Raw genomic sequence first — 24,118 nt, 5'->3', positions numbered from 1 at the left:
CACTTCCCTGGATTACCTCCTACATCTGATCTCCCTACCTTAGCTTTCCTCTCCAGATTATCTTCGTCTCCCTGTTTCCTAGGAGGCTCTAAGTGACTCTCTGCTTTGTGTTTTGCATTTTCTCATCTGGCAATGCAGACCAGCTAGCAGGCAGTTGAGGTGCAGCTGGATAGGCACAGATGGGCCCCAGACCAGGCATGCAGAACATCAGAGGCTTGGCGAGTGTGCCGGTGGCTGTCAGGATTGGAAAGCAGGTTAGCATGCTGGAGTGGGGGACCTAGGGTTCTTGGTCAGAGAAGAGGCTGGAGAAACCAGCCGAGACCAGCATGTGAGGACCTGTGTATGCCACGCTAGGGAGTCTGGACTCCATTCTTCTGTTTGTCTGGTAGGTTTTTCCAGGTTTTTATGACATACCGAGCACTCTTATTTTGTCTTTTGTGGTGCAGTCTACATCTGCAATGTAGAAATTTCTTTTTATCATTCCATAGAGATGGGCATACTATTATTGCTCCTGTGACTACAAAGAGAAACTGTGTAAGAGAAATCATAATTCTCAAGGGTGGGAGTGGGGTGCAGAAAATTAGGTTTTTGTATTCAGTGGGTCCAAAGTAAAGAATGTCAGTGGGATATTCTGTGTGATTTACTGGAAGTCTCAAAATATTTATCCAGCCAGCAGATGGACCCAGCATGGAATCTGAGATAAAAAAGTAAGTTCTAGGACATTTGCAAAACAAACTCGGGGCTGAAAACAGACTCCACTGCAGCACAGTGAGCACGTAGCATGCTTTGGAAAAGTCATTTTCATCAGGGCAGAGTTTTCACCTAAAGGAGCGCAGGAACGTGGGGTTCAGCCATGTGGATGTTGGGTCCTTGACCACATCAGGCTGTTTCCTCAAATGAGGTTGGCACCTCACTTTTCTATCACCTCAGGATTCATCTCCCCATACAGAACATTCATCAGTTTAACTGGCCCTACTCTACAATGAGAAGAAAGTAATGAGGGAAGGATGGCTCATGTCTGAAATGTCTGAAATATCCTTATGGGGAAATGACTTCTGCTTCAAATCTTCTTCTTGTAAGATAAACTTCCCAGGAATGCATTCCTCATGCTTCATGAATTCTTGTCATCAAAGAGTGGAAAAGCTTGTTCCTTGTGCGTGCAGGTCACGTCACTGTCAACACACTGCTGGTAATCACATGACTGGATTCTCATGTGAATCATATTCCACTGAGAAAAAAAAAATTGCCTGGAGTTCAAGGCTGATGAAAATGTAGCAATTGTTCACGCATTTGTGTGTGGTATCTCCCACTTTCTTTTGCAGCCTGCTGCCTCCCCAGAGGACACCCCTGAGCTCAGCGCCTTTTTGCGAAACTCTACCATTCCTCATCTTGTCAGGAAGAGGGATGTGCCCGTGGTCGAATTCCACAGACAGAGCCCTGCAAAAATACTGGTGAGTTATGCCATTGTGCATAGAACTGAGGGAAATGAGTGGATTGGATAGAACTCCCAAATACAGATGGTTTTAACTTCAAGGATTGTTCTTAGTCTCCTTCACAGTTCGGATATTCCTAACATTTTTTGGCAGTATTTATCTCGAGAATGAAAAGCAACGTTTCTGTAAGAATTAAGGAGCACTTGTAATATAACCTTTTCACTTTTCTAAAGCTGCCATGGAGGCCACTTTGGGGAATAATGATGAAAACATCAACTGTGGCCTTTAATCCATTTCAGGAACATACAGTTTCCATTGTTAGTCCGTGCATAGATGCTGGGCTGCGGTAGTTTGAAGTGAGCGTGGACCCTTGGGGTTTTGCACCTGTCCCAGAATCTCAGAGTCTTCTGCTTATCTGGAAGAGGCAAGAATGGTGTGTTCAGGGCTGGGTATTTTGGCTCACACCTGTAATCCCAGCACTTTGGGAAGCTGAGCAGGGAGGATCCCTTGAGGCCAAGAGTTTGGTACCAGCCTGGACAACATAGCAAGACGCAGCCTCTACTTTTTAAAAAAGAATGCTGTGTTCAGGTTTCCTGGGCCAAAACTCCTGCTGAGTCTTAGCACTGGGGTCTGTGGCAGCTTAAGCCTGAGCTTAGTCAGCCCTTGGCAATACTATCTTCAGTGTTCATGAGGCAGCACTTTTTTTTTTTTTTTTTTTTGAGACAGAGAGTTTCACTCTGTCACTCAGGCTGGAGTACAGTGGTGCAATCTCAGCTCACTGCAACCTCTGCTTCTAGAGTTCAAGCAATCCTCCTGCCTCAGTCTCCCAAGTAGCTGGGACTATAGGCACATGCCACCACGCCCAGCTATTTTTTGCATTTTTGTAGAGACGAGGTTTCCCAATGTTGGCCAGGCTGGTCTCAAACTCCTGACCTCAAGTGATCTGCCCACCTTGGCTTCCCAAAGTGCTGGAATTACAGGCGTGAGCCACCACGCCTGGTCAGAGTCACCATTTTTTATTTTATTCTCCCACTCATCGTATTACGGCAGCTTCTAGTGCTTTATGTTTTCGTGTGAATATACATCCTCTTCCCTGACCATTCACCCTCAAAGTGAATGCCAGGGTTTATCTGTCCTCTGTAGACCATCTCCATGGAAAGTAGGAAGCTACATGCACATTCGCCAGCTATGCAGAAGTAACCAGAGATCACCTCAGAAGCTAATACCCTTCTCAAAAGCAAGCAAACAAGGGAAGTGGGGATGATGAACAGGTACAAAATATAGTTAGATAGAATGAATAAGATCTATTGTTTGATAGCATAACAGAGTGACTATAGTCAACAATTTATTGTACATTTAAAAATAACTAAAAGAGCATAATTGGAACATTTGTAACACAAAGAAATGAATGCTTGAAGTGCTGGTACCTCATTTACCCTGATGTGATCATTACACATTGTATACCTATATCAAAATATCTCATAAACCCTATAAATATATACACCTACTACATAACCATAAAAATTAAAATATACATATATATAGTAAAGATAAAACAAGAAAACAAACATTCCGTGCTTAGAGCAGGGACAGGCTGGGAACACTGGGTCTGGTATGGGGGAGACAGACCAAGGAGGTACTTCTTGCCCCAAAGCTGCAGTTCAGAAGCTCAGTCCAAGATGTAGTGATTTGTGGTGATACTGAATCAAAGGCCACAGTGATAAGTCCAGGGTTGTCCATCCAAAGAAGCAAGCCAAAGAGAGAGACATGGCTGGGCGTTGTGGCTCAGCCTATAATCCCAGCACTTTGGGAGGTTAAGGTGGATGGATCACCTGAAGTCAGGAGTTCCAGACCCGCCTGACCAACATGATGAAACCTGTCTCCACTAAAAATACAAAAGAAAATTATCCAGGCTTGGTGGCAGGCACTTGTAATCCCAGCTACTCAGGAGACTGAGGCAGGAGAATCGCTTGAATGCTTGAACTCGGGAGGTGGAGGTTGCAGTGAGTTGAGATCATGCCACTGCACTCCAGCCTGGGAGACAAGAGTGAGACTTGATCTCAAAAAAAAAAAAAAAAAAAATAGAGAGAGAGAGAGAAACCCTTGGCAGAAGGCCTCAGGGCAAATGAGTAATAAGAAAGGGAAGGTGGAGGTAGAACTGGAAAAGCCTGAACCAAGGAGGGTGATAGAGTTCTTTCTACAGGGCCAGCAGTCACAGTCCTGGCTGTGTTGAAAGCCTTCAGACACCTAACCTACCTATGCTGCCGACCCTCTCCAGAGTGGCTTCATCCCAGAAACTTTGAATAGCTCCTAGACTTGTCCAGGTGCCATAGTGCACTGGCCTAAAGGAGCATCCTCCTTCCCTCCCTGTCCTCAGTCCTGACAGCCCATTAGGTTAGGTAGCATGTTTTGGTTTCTCAGTATTGTTTTCTCAACATGTAGCATAATACCAGCTCATCTGTTGAGCAAACATGTGAATGACACAGTAAATGAACTCATCACAGACAGTACTAATAGCTTTTGGAATCACCGTCTAAAATGCTCCATGGTGTGCCCTTCTACGTGTTCTTAACCTAAGCGCTCTTAATCCTAAATCCAATTATAAGCCAATGATATATTGCAAGCCATTTAAAAGATAGTGTTGGTAGTGACTAAATTCATTAGCCACCGGACCTGCTGAATTCAAAATAAAATGTTATGACATAAATAAATACAAGCAGCCATTTTTTATGACAATGTTCAAGGATGCTTTGAGGACTAGAACTGCTCCAGCCAGTTATGACACTGAAATAATTCAAAGTAGCTATCACTGAAGAAAGGAAATCAGTGCTCAAGAAATTGAATCCCCGATTTTCTCGTCTGTAGAATGGAAATCCATAGGCTTGATTTACATAACTGAAAAATTAAAGTTTAAGAGAGGATTTGCAATTCCCCCTTTGCTCTCTGTCTCCCTGTCTGCCATGCGAAGAAGGTTTTTGCTTTTCCTTCACCCTTTCCCCGTGCTTGTAAGTTTCCTGAGGCCTCCCAGTCCTGCTTCCTGTACAGCCTGTGGAAGTCTGAGTCAATTAAACGTCTTTTCGAAAGAAAGAAAGAGAGAGAGAGGAAGGAAGGAAGGAAGAAGGAAGGAAGGAAGGAAGGAAGGAAGGAAGGAAGGAAGGAAGGAAGGAAGGAAGGAAGGAAGGATTTGCGAAAGATAAAATGTAATGACAGTATGAGTGAATGTTAACAATCAGTTGCCCCTTCAACTAAAGTGGAAAATGCACTGGGGATAAATAGTCTTCTACTCTCTCAGCCAATTTAGTGGCATCTGTGGGACCTGTGTGCATATGCATATGTGCAAGTGTGTGGGTGCACACATGGTGGGAAGGACAGATGCAGAGGTTCCAATACAGGAGACAAGATTCAGGAAGGATGATGCAAGGGGTGGATCTGGGCAGCCCCGAGGCAGCCATGCGTCCATGGCTTCATGCCAGAGAGGCACTAGCCCAAAAGAATAGTGCATTATTTTTTGTAATCCATAGACTTAGGGTACAAGGAGCCAGATGAACAGCCCCTCCTCCCCACAGGCTCTGCCTCTCCTTCAGTTCTGAATTCAGGGCAATTCATCAGGGGGTCCCGGTCAGAGTTATCAGATGATGCAGAGAAGGCTCATGAGTTTTTAAGGAAAACAAATGGGTGGCAAGTTGAGACCTAGGGAAGTCCTAAATTAACTTCCTTTCCATTCCTACACTCCTGTATTTACCTTGAATTAACTATTTTTTAAAAACAAAAGCATAGCAACATATTTTAAAACTCTGATAATCATTTATGTCAGTCCAATAAAGTAGGATAATGCCATATTAAATTAATCATACTCCTGAAAATCCCAAATGTGTTACCCATCACATGAATAATTTTTTTTGTTGTTGTTGTTTGTTTTTTGTTTTTGAGACAGAGTTTCACTCTCGTTGCCCAGGCCAGAGTGCAGTGGCGCCATCTCGGCTCACTGCAGCCTCCGCCTCCTGGGTTCAAGTGATTCTCCTGCCTCAGCCTCCTAAGTAGCTGGGATTACAGGTGCCCGCTACCACACCTGGCTAATTTTTTGTAGGGACAGAGTTTCACCATGTTGGCCAGGCTGGTCTCGAACTCCTGACCTCAGCTGATCCACCTGCCTCGGCCTCCCAAAGTGCTGGGATTACAGGTGTGAACCACCATGCCCAGCCGGATAACTTCTTTTAGTTATAGTAGAGAGCCCTCAAAGAGGATATTAGGATAAAAGACATGTAAACAAATCCTAGTTCTGTGTCTCATTAATGCAAAAGTTTTCAGGAGTTTTAGTCTGGGATGATGAAAAAGCTTTGGAGTTGGATGGAGGTGATGGTGGTTCAACATTGTGAATATACTTAATACCACTGAACTGCACACTTGAAAATGGTTAAAATGGCTTTAAAATGTGTGTCTTAAACACTCTTTGACATTCATTTATTTCATCTTGACAGTAGAAAATGTTTGAACTATGGAAATGGACAGAAAAATGTAATGAGCAAATCTCACTTAAATAATCAGTTAAACTTAAGTCAAACGAAGCATTTATTATGATAGAAGTACCTGAAGTTACATGACAAAAAAAAAAAAACTATGGCAATTGGAAGATTGTAATTCAAATAATTTTTTTTTTCTTGAGATAGAGTCTCGCTCTGTCACCACTGGAGTGCAGTGATGCAATCTCAGCTCACTGCAACCTCAGCCTCTCAGATTCAAGTGATCCTCCCACCTCTGTCCTGAGTAGCTGGGAGTACAGGTGACCACCAACATGCCCAGCTAATTTTTGTGTTTTTTTGAAGAGATGGGGTTTCACCACATTGGCCAGGCTGGTCTGAAACTCCTGACCTCAAGTGAATGTCTCGTCTTGGCCTCTCACAGTGCTGGGGTTATAGGTATTAGCCACTGCACCCAGCCTCAAGTAAATGTTTATGACACGGTAATGTTTAAGAAACATAACAATAGGGAATCCATATACTATTCCTTTTAGGATAAATTAATAAAGCTTTGCATATTATCATTTTTAAAAAGCTTCCATGGTGTACAATAGAACAGAAAACAATTGATATCATTCTCAGCAAACTAACACAGGAAACAGAAAATGGAACACCACATGTTCTCACTCGTAAGTGGGAATTGAACAATGAGAACACATGGACACAGGGAGGGGAACATCACACACCAGGGCCTGTCAGAGGGTGAGGGGATAGGGGAGGGATGGCATTAGGAGAAATACCTAATGTAGATGACAGGTTGATGGGTGCAACAAACCACCATGGCACGTGTATACCTATGTAACAAACCTGCACATTCTGTACATGTATCCCAGAACTTAAAGTATAATAAAAAAGAGACATCTACAGAATTCTAATATGCACTACCAATGGGAAAATCCTTCTGAAAAACCAATGTCCAAACCTATGCAGTATTAATGATTTGAAAAAATCAAAGTTTGACCGGGCACAGTGGCTCACGCCTGTAATCCCAGAACTTTGGGAGGCTGAGGCGGGCAGATCACAAGGTAAGGAGACCATCCTGGCTAACACGGTGAAACCCCGCCTCTACTAAAAATACAAAAATGTAGCCAGGCGTGGTGGCGGGCGCCTGTAGTCCCAGCTACTTGGGAGACTGAGGCAGGAGAATGGTGTGAACCCAGGAGAATGTTGTGAACCCAGGAGGCAGAGCTTGCAGTGAGCCGAGATCACGCCACTGCACTCCAGCCTGGGTGACAGAGCGAGACTTCATCTCAAAAAATAAAAAAGAAAAAGAAAAGAAAAATCAAAGTTCAAGTATGTTTTTAAATTTCCACTTCAGGGTATGTCTCATGAGTACACTGAGACAGTAGAGATCAATAACTAAATTGTTTTTGAAAATTGTATGTATTGTGTTGCAGGGCCCATTTTTTTCCTTCTATTGTTTCTCTTTAAATATTGTTGATGTAAGATAATTTTAAACTCCCGAATATCATAGAAACTCTCAGATGAAGGCCAAGGCAGTTCTTAATTTCCATATCTGGTTTTGTTAACACATATATTACTCTCTTTCTCTTATTGGTTCAAAAATTGCAAATCCTATGCCTCCCCATGTCCTGGAGTCAAAACAACTCTGGATAGAAAGTGATTATGCAAAGTTTATTCTAAAATCAAAAGCAAAATGAGACCTCCTATGTTTTTTGTTTAGTTAAAAACAACTTACTGAATCACATTTCTGATGAGGAATTTGAAAGTGCAAAATGCCAGCATCCTGTGTTGGGATCATAATTTCCAATTTGCATAGGAAAAATTTGTATCTACAACACTGAAAAATAATTTCTCCTCCACCCCCAGAATACCCTTCCCTTTCTCATCGTGGGCCCCTGCTGCTTCTGTAGCTATCACCTCCATCTCCTCCTCTCCAAACTTTCCTGTCTTCCCTTTCATTGCCCAGCTTCCAGCCACCTTGCCTTTCTTAATGCATCTCCAGCATTTGATACTATTGGCCACTTCCTGAAACTATCACATCTCTTGAATTCCCCCCGGAACATCCCCTCCTGGTTCTCTTTCTGCCATTTGGATGGCTCCTTCTTAGAAAGTCTCTTCTAAGATTTCTCTCTGCCCTTCCTTTCAATGCCCCTGTGCCCCAGGATTCCATCCCAGCCCTCTTCTCTTCTCTCCCATCCATTTAATTTTTTTGGATGATCATATTTCCAGTCCTTCCTAAGTGTCTTCTGTCATCTCAGACCTCCCTTACTGCATTCAAGCCTTAAAGGCCTGATCCGGGTGTCTAAGAGCCACCCCCCTCCTCATATACCCAAAACCCTTGTCTCCATGACTTCTCAAATGTATCTCCTCTCTAGAATCCCCAGTCTCAGTGTTACCAGCACCCATCCACCCCGTTCTTCTCCAAAGAGCATTCTCCATGCAACCTCTGTGTAGTCATCATGTCTTTATTCTATTTTCTAAACTTCTCCAAAATGTATCTTCCTCTCTCCATTTCTACTGCTTCAGTTCAGGGCTTCAGACTCACTCACCGGGGACTCTTGCAATGGGCCCCTATCACCCTTCTGCCCCCCACTCTTCCCTCTCTCTTCTCTTTTCTCATGTTACCCATGCCTCTAAAATACAGACTTGATCAATACCCCCTGGATATAAAAGCATGACAGGCTCCCCAGTACCTTCTGAATAAAATCTAAACTCCTTAGCACGCATAGGAAGACTCTTCATATAGACTTTCTCTCATTGCTATCCTACTTCCATCTGTCCATTTCACCCTCATATACCCTGCCCTTCCCTTTCTCGAGCATGCCCCAGTCTAGTACAACAGAATCATGGGCCAGGTCTCCCATTCTGCTAGGTGACCTCCCATTCACACCTTCATGGCTCATTCCAAGCATCATCTTCTCCAGAATCTTCTAGCAGAGCTGGCTAACTGGGATCCCCATCTGCAGTGAGTCTACAGCTCCTGACCTTGACACCCCTCTTCCCTCTGAAGGGCGGGGTTAAAGGTACACAGCACATCAGCCGTGGAGCACAGGTCAACATGAGAGTCCTTGAAAGGGCCACAAACCACAGAGTTTTGAGAATTCCTGTTCTTGCTGAGGGCACCTGTGTTAGTCCATTTTCAAGCTGCTGATAAAGACATACCCGAGACTGGGTCATTTATAAAGAAAAAGAGGCTTAATGGGCTCACAGTCCACAAGGTTGGGGAGTCCTCACAATCATGGTGGAAGGCAGAAGGCACATCTTACATGGTGGCAGGCAAGCAGAGAATGAGAACCAAGTGAAAGAAGGAACCCCTTGTAAAACAATCAGATCCCGTGAGACTTATTCACTACCGTGAGAACAGTATGTGGGAAACCGTCCCCATGATCCAATTATCCCCCACCTGGTCCCTTCCACAACACATGGGAGTTATGGGAGCTAAAATTAAAGGTGAGATTTGGGTGGGGACACAGCCAAACAACATCAGCACCTCAGCACCCAACTCTAGTAGCCCAAGGACAGTCCACCCACCTGCCTTTGGGAGCGTCCTGTAGGAAATGAACCTCACTGCAGTTTATCGGACAATATATTACTAACCCCTTTGCAGAGAATTCTGAGGATCTTGAAAAAGGTTCTCAAAAAAGGTTCTCATGGTAATATGTTCCTTGGATTATTCTGTGTTATATCAATTTCATTAAAGTGAAATGTCTCAGTCAACTACTTCACATAATATCCAGTACTTTGATTTTTATTGAGTACTAACAGGCCAATGTTGAGTGCTTGAGATATGAAAAATGAATACACATGGGCCACAGTATAAATTTAAACCCATGAGGGAGTACAGTTAGAGAAGTATCATTCTGTGCATGGCACACAGAAAATGGATTATGATTTTCTGTGTGAAATTATGATTGTTCATTTATTTCCAAGCTGGAATCTGATTAGAAAATCTGATTTGAGGCTGGGCATGGTGGCTCATGCCTGTAATCCCAACACTTTGGGAGGCCGAGGTAGGTGGATCACCTGAGATCAGGAGTTTGAGACCAGTCTGGCCAACATGGTGAAACCCCATCTCTACTAAAAATACAAAAATTAGCCAGGCATGATGGCAGGTGCCTATAATTCCAGCTATTCAGGAGGCTGAGGCAGGAGAATTGCTTGAACCCAGAAGGCAGAGGTTGCAGTGAGCCAAGATCACACCATTTCACTCCAGCCTGGGCAACAAGAGCAAAACTCTGTCTCAAAAAAAAAAAAGAAAGAAAGAAAAAGAAAAGAAAACAGAAAGAAAATCTGATTTGATAGATAGAATGTCATTATAAGGAATCCTTTTCAGGAACATGCATTTCATATATTAAAGGTTATCCAATATACGCTGGGCAATTCTAGAAACCAATTAAAAAATAGCCTAATGAATGAAAATCGTAGAAAAACCTCCTTTATAACCAGAAAATAATTTAGACAGAAGAACGTTATGGAATAAATGTATGTTAATGGGTCAGTAACTGCAGGTTTTTGAGATAATATGGGCTCAGGGGTCTTCCTCTGCAATCCCTTCCAGACTTGCTGAACCCAGCAGTGGGTATTGTGAGTATCTATGAGCAATGCCTCCCCCAGGTCGGAGAAAGTGAAACAGAACAATTCAATTGCTGCTGCAGAAAGATTGTCTTAAAGTAGTTCGAAAAGAGCTTAAATTTTATGTTGTATTTTGTGTTCCATTTTACCTCTACATTACTGCTAAAGTTGATTCATCCTTGCCACTAAACTGTGTTTTCTTGGTTGTTGCAGTATGTTGTTCTCTATTTAAATTAATAATTTATGATAAGGCGATGACTTCCAAGGGAATAAAATGTCGATAAGCTAACTTCATTGTCTCTACCGTGATTTAAAGACTCTGACGTGTTCCCACTGCTATTGTTTGCAGAATTGTACAAATATCGAGTGTTTACAAATCTCCTGTGCAGTGGGACGACTCGAAGGAGGAGAAAGCGCAGTCCTGAAAGTCAGGTCACGATTATGGGCCCACACCTTCCTCCAGGTAATAAACAACCACAGAAGCACATTCACACTGCTCACTGGGAGCTGCTTCGCAAAAGCTCAGTAGGAAGTCTTTTCATAGAGATTTCTAATTTAACACTTCGAGAGTCCGAGGCAGATGGATTATTTGAGGCCAGGAGTTTGAGACCAGCCTGGCCCACATGGTAAAAACCCATCTCTACTAAAAATACAAAAATTAGCCGGTCATGGCAGTAAACACCAGTGGTCCCAGCTACTTGGGAGGCTGAGGTATGAGAATCCCTTGAACCCAGGAGGCAGAGGTTGCAGTGAGCCAAGAATGTACCACTGTACTCCAGCCTGGGTGACAGAGTGAGATGCTGCCAAAAAAAAAAAGAGAAAAAAGTAGAGAGAGAGAGAAATTAAAAAGAATTTTAAACTTAAAAAAATTTTTTTTTCATTTTTCAATGTAAAGTTTCCATTTTAAAAAATATTTCAATTAAAATTTATGTGGAGGAGTTGAGCAAGGTGAACTGGCCATTTTACCCAGCAGGTGAAGACAGTTTATCCTGATTCTCTAAGTCTTTGAAGAGTAGATTCAGAAAATGTACTTAGTTCACTGTTATATACCCAGTGTTGGGCACAGTAACTATTAGTCAGTGGCAGCATGATGAGTATGAGAACATAATTATTCAAGACATATATGTCCAGAGAAGTTAAAATAGAAATCAATTTAGAAGGGAAAAGGGAGATTGTTCTAGAAGGTTCCTCTTAGCAGCATGGGCTCCAACCAGGACAGCACCTCAGCCAGGCTCCAAGTACATGAGTGTGATTTACAGATTACACACCACTCACGTGATCGGCTCTGCATCCCACAATAGCCAGGGATCATTCCATTGATTTGAGCACATTTTTTTTTTCCTGAGATGGAGTCTCGCTCTGTCACCCAGGTTGGAGTGCAGTGGTGCGATCTTGGCTAACTGCAACCTCCACCTCCTGGGTTCAAGCATTTCCCCTGCCTGAGTCTGGGACTCAAGTGGCTGGGACTACAGGCGTAGGCCACCAGGCCCGGCTAATTTTTGTGTTTTTAGTAGACATAGGGTTTCGCCACACTGGCCAGGCTGGTCTCAAACTCCTGGCCTCAAGTGATCCACCTGCTTCAGTCTCCTGAAGTGCTGGGATTACAGGCATGAGCCATTGATCCTGGCTGATTGTGTGCATTTTAAAAGTTTAAAATCTCTTTTATGCTAAGAACATGAGAGTTTCATTTTGGAAAGTGCTACTTAAATAATACTACTGTGTTACAACCTTATTGTTTGGGGGGGTTTTTTTTTTTAATCCTAAATTAACTCTTACCACGTCTATGCATTCTTGCTCACATTTTAACTACTAAACAAACTCATTTGGTTTATTGTGCCGTGAAAAATCAAAGGGTCAAATCCCTTTGAGTCTAGTTATAAATATAGAATTTTTGTCTCTAGATTTTTATGTTTTCTATGATTTAATATGCTTCTATAGTCTTGCCAATCTTATTTTTGTTTTTAAAATAAAAACGAGGAAAATTAAAGTTTTATTTTAAAGGTCATTGTGAAGCCGTCTTCCTTTCTTCCTTTCCCTTCCCTTCCCTTCATTTCCCTTCCCTTTCCTTCTCTCCCTTTCTTACCTTCCTTCCTTTCTCTTTCCTGTCTTTCTTTATTTTTTTCATTTCTTTCTTTCTGTGTCTCTTTTCTTTCTTTCTCTTTTTCTTTCTCTCTCTTTCCTTCCTTTTTTTTCCTTTCTTTCTATCTTCCTTCCCTCCTTCTTTTCTTACTTCATTTTCTTTCTTTCCTTCCTTTCTTTCCTTTCTTCTAAGGCAGAGTTTCTCAATCTCTGCACTATTAACATTTTGAAACAGATCATGCTGTGTTGTTGGGAGCCACCCTGGGCATTATAGAATACTTAGCAGCATCCCTGCCTCTACCTAGTAGGTGCTGGTAGCACTCTTACCCCAAGTGTGACAACCAAAATTGTCTCCAGATATTGCCAGTGTCCTCGGGGGACAACATCATCCCATTTTGAACCACTGACCTAAGGAGAGGCACAGTGCCCAATTTATTTGACTTTATTTTTAAATCAAACCATTATGTATTCATTCACTCAACGAATATGTAGGAAGGACCTACTATATGCCAAGGGCTGCTTCAGGGTCTAGTTATAGGAGAAATAGCTGTGAACACAACAGACCTAACACCTGCCCTTCCCAGGGCTGTTAATCTCAGTGGAGGCAGTCAGAAACTGAGCAGGCAAACAGATGGATCAGTGCCAGGAAGAAAGTAGAACTGGGTAGTGAGATCAGGGTAGTAGGATAAAGAGTAGGGAGCAGGGCTGCTGCTGCAGGTAGGATGGTCACTTTCTTTTATTTCCACAATGTCCTATCATTTGCACATATCAGTCGTATTCATTCAGTAGGTGAGGCACCCATACAAGGGTGTGAATACCAGGAGGGAAGAATCCCTGGTGGCCATCTAATACCACAGATCACTAGCCCTTGAATTTGCTACTTTTAGATGCAATTTGTCTGAAAGCCTAAGCTGTAAATCCTGTTTTTCTCTAGTCAAATGAAAGCTGGGAGTAAACTATATTATTGTGATCGATAGATTCATTTCTTAGGGATGACGCAACAAATGACCACAAACTAAATGGCTTAAAACAACAGAAATTTATTCTCTCAAAGTCCAAAACCAGAAGCCTGAAACCAATGTGTCAGCAGGGTTGGTTCTTCCTGGGAGCTCGGAGGAATAAACTACCCCGTGCCTCCCTTCAAGTTATTTTTGGTTTTTGTGGAGTTTTGTTTTTTTATTTTTTTTATTTTTAATTTTTTTGTAGAGACAGGGTCTCACAATGTCACCCAAGCTGGAGTGAAGTGGTGCAGTCATAACTCACTGCAGGCTTGAACTTCTGGGCTCAAACAACCCTCCCACCTCAGCCTCCTCAGTAGCTGGGACTACAGGTGCCTGGCACCATGCCATGCTCCGTTTTTCATTATTTTTGTAGAGATTATATCTTGCTCTATTGCCTAGGCTGGTCTCAAACTCCTGGCTTCAAGTGATCCTCCTTCCTTGGCCTCCTGAAGCACTGGGCTTAGAGGTGTGAACCACCAGGCCTGGCCCCTCCTAGCTTCTGGTGGTTGCCAGTAATCCTGGGCATTCAGTGGCTTGTAGACCATCACTCTACTCTCCTTCCATCTCCCATCACCTTCCCTTCTGTGTCTCTGTGTCACTGTGTCTTCTATTTCTTATAAGGACATTGGATTTAGAACCCACCCTAATCCCAGTGCAATCTCATCTCAAACTTTACCTTAATTAATTCTGCAAAGACCATTATTCCAAACAAGGTCATATTATGAGATTCTAAGCTAATATGAATTTGGGGAAGACATTATTCAACCTCTTAAAATCAATAATCTTCTATCCCCACTAGCAAAGCCTGACTCTATTTGCCACAGTATTGCACCAATTTCTTTAATATAGTAAATATGCTCCTTAAACTACTTCACCAACATTACTAGTATGAGAAGAAAGTAATTAATTAGGGTTTGAATTGTTTTTGTTATGACTGTGTTCACTACACACATTTTTCATCTACTCTTAGACATTATCACTAAATGGGCAAAATTTTGAACCAGAACAGTTGGGGCTGAAGTCATCTGAAGGCTTGAGTGGGGCTGGAGATGCAGCGTAGGTGCTCTTGCAGTTTGGGTAAATATTGGCAAAAGTGTGTGAGTAAACACAGGGGTGAGCCTGTTTTTGAATTTCATATGTGAAAACTTCCTATTAGCAAAGTGATGTGCAAAAAACCACAGACATCCGTTAAATTCAAGTTCTAGGAGGAATGACCCTGACTAACATCAGACAGTCTATTTTCTCTATACTGGGTCAGGATGCAGGAGCTCAGTTCCATTCCTGCTTGGTTGTGTTCAAAGCACTTAACTTTCATTGGGCTCAAGTTCCTTATTTGTGAAATGAAGAGATTGGACTAAAGTCTCCTTTCATGCCTGAAAATTCACTGATTCGATAGGTAGCTTACAAGTAATTTATGGTGTTTATTCTACTTGGCGTAAGCCAGCGATAACTCTGTATGCTGTCTTAATAGCCTACTTTTTTATTGTGTTGATGTTTGGATTGACCAAGAACAGACTACATCTAAATGGCTCTTTACACTTAAGGAACAGCCTGCCAATCTTTCCAAAGAGGGCTGTTTATCTGCAAATAGTCAGGTTACTATTGAGTGACTGCCATGTAGCTAAGTACCATGATACATGCTTGTATATGAATGACTCATTTAATCCTTACAGCAATCCCGTGGGACATGTATTATTATTGTCAGCTGCCTTTTACAGATGGACAAACTGAGAAATAGATATTATATGGCCTTCCCAAGGCACATAGATAGTAAGGGGGAGAATCTTGAGCTTTTACCCCATGTATGTCACTACACTAGACTGCTGAACTAAACTGTAACAGCCTCTGTAGATTTTATATTTTGATCACTGTACTACAGATGGCTAAACTATAACTCTTATATTATGAATAACTTTACTATAACTACTATATAAATGTTTTAAATGCCATGCATTAAACTTTTTCAAGATATTTACATTGTATAGCATGCTATTTCAGAATCCAATAAAGAAAACATCTTATGATTATTGAATTATAGTGTCCAGCACAGTAGTAATAGTCATGTATGGCTACTCAAAGTACTTCAATTTGACTAAAATTTAAAATTCATTTCCCCAGTCTCACTAATCACATCTTAAGTATTTAAGAGTCACAGCTCGTGGCTAATGCATTAGTCTGTGCAGATTAAGAGCATTTCTCTTATTGAAGAAAGTTCTATGGGGCAGCACTGTTCTAAAATGTTAGGAAAGTATATTTCCATTCAAAATTGTAAGATTTGATCATATAATCAATTATTATATCTATGAATGTAGACCTCGATTGTGTTTAATAATAGCTTTGTGATTTCCCTTATATCCCCTCATAAAGTAAGAATTAGGGCCCCTTTGCCCTATAACAATGTCATTCACCACCCCAAAAGGCAAAATCTTGATCAGGAATCTACTTTTCCTAAGTGTAATGTTACAAGGTTTGAATAAACACAACAGCCTCCTGCTCGCTCTCCTGAGTGGTGAGCAAAGACAGCAAAAGAGGTGAACTTAGACCAAGGGGTTGAATGTACTGGCTTTACTTCAAAGCTTAGATATAAGCATGAACCATGCAAGTAAACTTTTGGATTCGGATCTGCTGAGTGAGTAAAATATTGAAATTCTGCAATATGCAATGAAAAAACAAAAACTTGTGAGGTTGTATTAAGAAGTTGTTTTGGGGAGGGAAATGGAGGAATCTTCCCAAAAATATATCTGTAGTTGATACCAGAGGGTAAGCTCCTCAAGAGCAGGAGGAATGTTTTCTTGTCTTTGAATTTTCTTCCCAGCCCTTGCATCACCTGACACAGGATGCTACTCATAATGCTTTAACGAATGAAACATCTCAGGCCAAATGCTAGGCTTGGCTGGTACACAAGTCCTTGTCTATTTAGAATGAAACCAGTCAAATTAACCAGCAAATGAGATCACAACAAATTATCCCTCATGGCGTAAAGCAAGTAGCCCAGGAAGCAGCAGATATTCTAGAAATGTAAAAACTTGTGATACCTTTGAACAAAATGAACAAGAAGCGATTTTTGATGCCTTTCTCTGGGGTCTCTGGAAATACCACCTGGATGACTTGGTTTGAGATGCAAAAGTGATGCAGGGCAGGTGAACCCCAAAATTGGGGCTTAGCCCATGAGCATTCTTGGCTTTGTTCAGAAAAGAATTCAAGCAACCTTAATTGCCTTTTCAGGTGACAGGTGACACTGCTTTGTGGGAAAAAGGGCTTCATTCTTACTTTGTGAGAGGATGTAAGGAAAGTCACAGTCTTGAACAGCCTTTTATTGAACTGAACCTGCTCCCTGAGGAGCAGGCTAACTCCTAGACAGCACACGCAGAGCTGGACTTGATGGGCTTTTGGCAACTCTCTTTATATCCACTTATACCCATGTTCAATTATATGCAACTTAAGGGGTGAGTGAATGCAAATTGAAGGGCAGGTTATTCAGAACTCTCTAGGAAAGGGGCAATAACTTCCAGTCATTGCCATAGAAAGGAGCAGTAACTTCTGGGCTGTTGCCATGGCATTTGTAAACTGTCATGGTGCTGGTGGGAGTGTCTTATGCTGATGAGCAATGAGGGCAGCTAGGGATTGCTTTAGTAGCTGTTGGCTGCCTTCAGCCAGTTTCTTCCCTTCATGCTGTCTGTACCAGGTCTTGTTTTAGTCATCAGGGTTGTGACCAGAAAACAAGTCCTGCCAGTCCCATACCTCAAAAGCCCAGGTGCAGCCAAGAATGCACCTATGCTGACATCTGTGCCCAGCCAGCCCGTTCACCAGAAGAATCTTCCATGAGGAGCTTGGGCTCATGTTTGTTATCACATTTGGCTTTTCTCCCAAATCCTCACACCTCATCCTCCCTCAAGCCACAGGCTGTTCTGATTTAGTGAGTTTAGCAAAGACTTCTTGCATTTTGGGCAGAGGCAACCATCTCATTTTCTTACATCTTTCAAATTGAAACCCTCCAGATTGAGATGAGAAAGCTTCCAAACTGAGGAGAGAGCATGGATGGAACTGGAGGCTGCTATGTTAAATGAAATAAGCCAGGCACAGAATTACAAATATCACATGTTCTCACTCCTATGTGGGAACTAAAAGGGTGGATCTCATGGAGGCAGAGAGCAGATTCATCATTACCAGAGGCCTGGAAGGGAAGGTGGCGAACAGGGATGAAGAGAGGTTGGTTAAAGGGTACAAAAATACAGTCAGAAGGAATAAATTCTGAGAGTCAGTAGTAGAGTGGGGAGATTATAGTTAATAATAATTTCTTGTCTATTTCAAAGTAGCTAGAAGGAAGATTTGTAATTGTATTAGTCTGTTTTCACACTGCTAATAAAGACATACCTGAGACTGGGTCATTTGTAAAGGAAAGAGGTTGAATGGACTCACAGTTCCACATGGCTGGGGAGGCCTCACAATCATAGCAGAAGGCAAAGGAGAAACAAAGGCATGTCTTACATGGCGGCAGGCAAGAGAGCGTGTACAGGGGAACTGCCCTTTATAAAACCATCAGATCTTGCGAGACTTCTTCACTACCACAAGAACAGTATGGGAGAAATCGCCCATGAGTCAGTTATCTCCACCTGGCCCCACACTTGACACTGGGGATTATTACAATTCAAGGTGAGATTTGGGTGGGGACACAGCCAAATCATATCAGTGATGTTCCCAATGCTAAATGTTTGAGGTGACAGATATCCCAATTACCCTGAGTTGATCATTACACATGGCATACAGGTACCAAAATATCACATGTACCTCCAAAATGCATGCAACTAATAGATATCAGTAAAAATAAATAAGAATTAGGCTGCCTTTCATCTTTGAGCCACACCCTAATTTGATTCTTTTCAGTTCCATAAGGTAGACAATTCAGGATCTCAGGGAACAGAGACAAGTCCAAAGAGTCATGATTGTTCTTTTATTTCCTGCCCAAAATGATGACCAGCAGTATTAGATCGTACTGGCTCAGCTTCTGGTCCACTTCCAAAGGGGAGATAGTGTCAAATGTCTGAGTAGTACAAAATGCTGACATAATTTATCTAGACTTAACCTGGGGGAGAGACATGGTGATGAATAATGTTGGCTGCAACTCACCATGCTTCTTGGACACAACTAGGGGACAGATTCAGAGGGATGAGGTGTTTTGATACCTTTTATTTCATCTACTGAGACAGAGACCAGAGACCCTTAGTGACATTCAATCAGATTTCTGTTGCCTCGTTTGAGGTAGGTTCCATGATCAGAGCCAGTCACAAACTCCTTCTCACTTTAAGGAAAAGAGAGGCAAGATTCCCTCTATTTTATAGTTGAAATGTAAGAAGCAAGCACACACCCCACAGAAGCTTTGCAAAATATCCTATATATTTGAGTGCAACACATCTTCCAGAAATGCTGCACATAGATCTTTGTATAGTTTATAACCAGTCTGTCCGTTCCCTGTTCTTCTAAGGAAATGTTTAAAAAAACTTTACCTGGAAATGTGAGTCCAAAGAAAAGCTAATTCTAAATTTAATAATTCAGAGAATCCACGTGTTAGCCTCCTCATGATAAATTGCCATCGGAGTCTTTTATCATTTAATTATTTTGTTGGCACACATTTATTATCACTACAGTTTCTTTAAAGACTGAACAACAAAAATGATGCCATTTTAACACCTTAACAATTTGTCATAAACTTGAAAATTGTCATTGGTCTTTTCGAATTAGATTCCACTTTTCTTAAGTGACATAGGCTTCCCTAGAGTGCCAATTTTCATAACTATAGATTTTTTTTTTTTTTTTTGAGGTGGAGTCTTACTCAGCCGCCCAGGCTGGAGTACAGTGGCATGATCTCGGCTCACGGCAACCATCGTCTCCTGGGTTCAAGAGATTCTCCTGTCTCAGCCTCCTGAGTAGCTGGGATTGCAGCCACCCGCTATCATGCCTGGCTAATTTTTGTATTTTAGTAGAGACGGGGTTTCACCATGTTGACCAGGCTAGTCTTGAACTCCTGACCTCAGGTGATCTGCCTGCCTTGGCCTCCCAAAGTGCTAAGATTACAGGTGTGAGCCACTGCACCCGGCCAGCTATAGAACTTTTTAACTGAATACCCAGGATGACTGAACCACTTGCATTTAGTTGATTTGCTTATAATCACTCTATTGCTTGGCTGTTGCTTTTTATTTTTTTCTTAGAAACAAGCTCTCACTCTGTTGAAGTGCAGTGGTGCAATCGTAGCTCATGGCAGCCTCAAACTTCCAGGTTCCTCCCACCTCAGCCTTCTGATTGTCTGGGACTACAGACACATGCCACCACACCTGGCTAATTTTTGTATTTTTTGTAGAGATGAGGTCTCACTATGTTACCCAGGCTAGTCTCAAACTGCTGGGTTCAAGTGATCCTCCTGCCTTGGCCTTCCAAGGCGCTGGGATTACAGGCATGATACACTGTGCCCAGCCAATTGTTACTTTTTATCCAAGAGTTGGAAGAGAGGTGCTTTAACGAATTCCCAAGTCTATACAATCTAGATGACAACAACACATTCCTCCTTTACTTTGAGCACCACATCCTACCGAAATGAGGGAGAACAACTTTTCAATGAGGCAGGACTCCTATCATTACGACACTAGAGTCTAGGGGAAAGTTACTATTTTAGCCCACACACTTCAGTTCCATGCACGACATTCTACTGTGGTAGGAGGCCGATCGAGTGAAAATTACATCTTCATTTTTCTGTTAAAGAAGACCCAGTATCTGCAAAAAGTCAGTAGTAATTGAGGGGCTTTGGGAACAATAAATATTTAGCACAAGCAGAGTCAGAAAAGAAGAATCTGTAGCAACATTTTGCAGTCCTAGGGAAAAGCATCACTTCCAGAGATATGGGAAAGACGGGTACAAGTCACTGTGTGCTCATCCTTAGCCCAGATTTCTGCACTGCCACGGTTTCTGCTTATGTCAGTGTCAGGTGCCAAATGCTAAAGAGGAATGCATTATTATAACCTTTCTCTCTCCAAGAAGAGACTGTACACTGGGGCCTATTAACAGTTTTGTCATACAACCCAGGAAGAGGGAAACGTTTTCCACCCTCCTAACCCAGGCTAGAAAGTTTACAATTCTTGGTTGACATGACTTGCTGCATTATGTTGGTTTCTGTCCATGTAACGAACATGCAAATTGGTCAGAAACAGACTGTATGTAGGTTAATCCTAAATGGTCCCCTGTTCTGTGATTGTTGCTTGAAATAGAAATTTCCTTTACAGGTGAAAGTTTTGCCAGTAATTCCTTAGGTTTTGTCACCTCAAAGGATTTGGTTTCTGGTGAATATTGAGTGTTTCAAAATGGGCTACATAAAATGGATATGTGCTTTAAAATAATTATTGGGAAGAAACTAAGCAGCTGGAAGTTGGGAGTGGGAGAGGTTGTGTCGTTGCCCGACACACTAGGTCGCTAACTCCTCCATTTGTTACCAACTCTTACATTTATTGGTACCATGCCTATAAGCAAATCACTGTGCAAAAGCGCATCGTAGAGACAGCCAGTGAGCTACAAACCACAGTTTAAATGATGCGGTAATGACAGAGGAGCAAGGCATTTTCTGGGGATTAATAGCCAGCTGGGGCAAGACGAAGGTCCTCAGTGTTGCCAAGGGTTATTAACCCCAGCTGGTTTTTCAATCCTAAATTGCCTACAATATGGCAGTGATTGCTATTACATGAGTAGATTGCTGTATGGGAGAGATTATTTTGAACATAAGAATAATACTATTGTTATATAAAGAGCATGACTGGAAGCATTTAACTTTGGATGTGGAATCACTATTATAACTCTGCCCATAATTGTTTTTCATAAGTTATTAAATACTCACCTGTGCCATGCCTCTGACCTATAGCGCAGGACTTGGGTATCTTTGATGCTGACTCTGCTCATCAGTCTAATAAACCACGTCTTCCATTCCTTGGAACTCCAGAGCATTCTTCAAAAGTGAGGAAGATGCATTTTTTTCTTTCCAAAAAGAGTGGAAGAAACCTTGCTTTTGGGGAATGCATTTAAAACAAAGAACAGACTGATCTAGGCGAGGTGGTGTTACATGCTGTTTGCTTACCTTATGATTTGCTAGCGCCCCAGGCTACATCCGTGCACACAGCTAATTCGATTGAGGAGGTAAGAGCGTGTCAATATCCCCTTCACAAGAACTGTAGCCCTCATTTTATATCACTACCACGCTTTACAACTTCCTGAACTGCTTACTCTAGTTAAAGGGAGAAAAGAAAGGGTGTCCAATTCAATAATGGAAAGATCTTTCATAATTGCCATCAAATGGATGGTACTTGGAGCGAGAGGGTCGTCAAATTGACCAAAGCATTAGACGTTTTCATTCACCCTTCATTCATGTGGTCAGACATCCAGTATTGATTAAGCTCTCCTGAGCACATTGTTCTAGGTTCTGTAGAAGATACAGACATTATATTCCATGGAATATGCCTTCCATATTTGTATCATATAGTTGGGGAGAAAAGCAATAGAGAAAAATTAAACAACAATGTGAACCTTCCAAAAAATATGTCAGATACAGTTTCATCTCAGTCTCGCTGAATCAGAATCTCTGAGCCTGATCTCAGGTATGTCTGAAGTTCAGCAACCACCAGAAATGACAGTCAAGATTGGTGATGAGGCTGAGCATGGTGGCGCATGCCTGTGATGCCAGCACCTTGGGAGGCTGAGGCAGGAGAATCACTTGAGGTCAAGAGTTCAAGACCTGTCTGGCCAACATGGAGATACCCTGACTCTACTAAAAAAATACAAAAATTAGCTGGACATGGTGGTGCTTGCCTGTAGTCCCAGCTACTTGGGAGGCTGAGGCAGGAGAATCACTTGAACCCGGGAGGTGGAGGTTGCAGTGAGCCAAGATGGCATTATTGGACTCTAGCCGGGGCAACAGAGTGAGACTCCATCTCAAAAAAAAGATTGGTAATATGATGAATGGAAAATATGAGAAATCAAACTGCAGCCAACAGCAGGAAGGGCAAAGGAAGGAAGTGAAAGAAAATTCCCTTAAAGAAACATGTTAATCCACATTTTACATCCCAGAGTTCAAATGCTATCTATGATGCATTAAGAAACTTGCGTATTTATAAATGCAGAATCTGTAAGAGAGAAGCATTCCATCTAGAAAAATTTTGATGCAGAGATGCAGTTTTCAAACTATTTATCAAAGACATGACTTCAAGAGTGGTAATATTTTCTATCAATTTTTTATTGAACTTGGAGATTAAAGAAAACTTCTTCATTGGAGGTTTGGGAGCATGGAAACGCATTTGAGAATATAATTATAATCCTTACACACAGGATCTCACTACTAGAATTTCTCTTGTTTCTACCAGTGAGGATGGCAAGGAAATTAGATTGAAATCACCAGGTACACCCATGATTTTATGAGCAAAATTTTCTGAATTGTATAAAAACACTTCTCAAACAAACAAAAATCCAACTTTTAGTTAAAATGGAAATGCTAAGAGAGAAGAGATCATTAGAATAACACCCAAAAAAGAGTTTTCCCAAATAAGTAGAGTTGTTTATTCTGGACGGTAGGAGTAGAAAGAGAGAAATGTTCAAAGATATTGTAACTTTAAGTATATAAAAGTTACATACATATAAAAGCTACATACTATATCCTGCCCTTACCATGTAGAGAAAAAAAGGGTTTATCTAATAGAGAAAAAAATTCTGCCACAGGGGAAAAAGAACTTTGTAAAAAATATTTAAGCAAAATTATTACAGTCCAACCTGTTGGACTGGACTCATGAGGCCCAGCATTGGATTATAGACAGTGATGTACTGGTAGATTTTTACTAACTACTCTCTGGGAAGGAAAAAGAGCCCCGATGCATAGCATCTGCCACTGATTTCAAGTCACCACCACGATTGTCACGGAATACAGAGCTGGGAAGAGATGAGGTCCCACACCATTATGTAGAGTTTCCTCTTGCAGATACAATAGGCATAAATCACATCCTGAGCACAGATCATAGTCAAATGTAATAAAATAGCAAGCATGTGGTTTTGAGTATTTATTACGCTTTTTTTAGAAATACAATTTACTTAAGTTTACATTTGTATAATTTAAGTTGTAATAATGGCTCTGTTTGACAACCGGCACTGAAAAGTCTTGAAATCATTAACATTTGGGTCTCAAGAGCCATCAGGAGCCAGTTAGGACCCAGCACTGGGTAGAGCTAACCATTGTATCCAATAGAAGAGAGCCACAGAAGCTTCAGTTCTCCCAGCAGCCTTCCTGAGTCACTCTTAAATGTTTTAACGTTGACTTTTATCAACAGTTAATATGAGATCCAATTAAACAAAGAGAGCTTTGGCTGAGAAGCTCTGTTAAAAACACTGTTTGGCTGTAGGTCAGTGGTTCTTAACTGGGGTGATTTTGTTCCCCTGGGGACACTTGGCCGTAACGACAGGCTCTTTTCTTTTCTTTCTTTTTTTTTTTGAGATGGAGTCTCACTCGATTGCCCAGGCTGGAATGCAGCGGCAT

General features: G+C 41.7%; 1 protein-coding gene across 3 annotated transcripts in view; it reads left to right on the top strand.

Moving 5' to 3' along the window:
* ITGA8 (integrin subunit alpha 8) overlaps positions 1-24,118 on the top strand; it is a 215,194-nt gene that overhangs the window by 158,818 nt on the left and 32,258 nt on the right. For all 3 annotated transcript variants that reach the window (XM_033208788.1, XM_033208786.1, XM_033208789.1), the window contains exons 26-27: positions 1,323-1,451; positions 10,836-10,949. In XM_033208788.1, the coding sequence (XP_033064679.1) occupies positions 1,323-1,451; positions 10,836-10,949 (243 nt within the window). The remainder of the gene's footprint in view (positions 1-1,322; positions 1,452-10,835; positions 10,950-24,118) is intronic.

Source organism: Trachypithecus francoisi, unplaced genomic scaffold (assembly GCF_009764315.1).
Source record: "Trachypithecus francoisi isolate TF-2019V2 unplaced genomic scaffold, Tfra_2.0 Lachesis_group9, whole genome shotgun sequence".
NCBI classification, from domain to species: Eukaryota; Metazoa; Chordata; class Mammalia; order Primates; family Cercopithecidae; genus Trachypithecus; species Trachypithecus francoisi.
The sequence above is the reverse complement of the archived record's forward strand: the minus strand, read 5'-3'. Positions and strand labels throughout refer to the sequence as shown.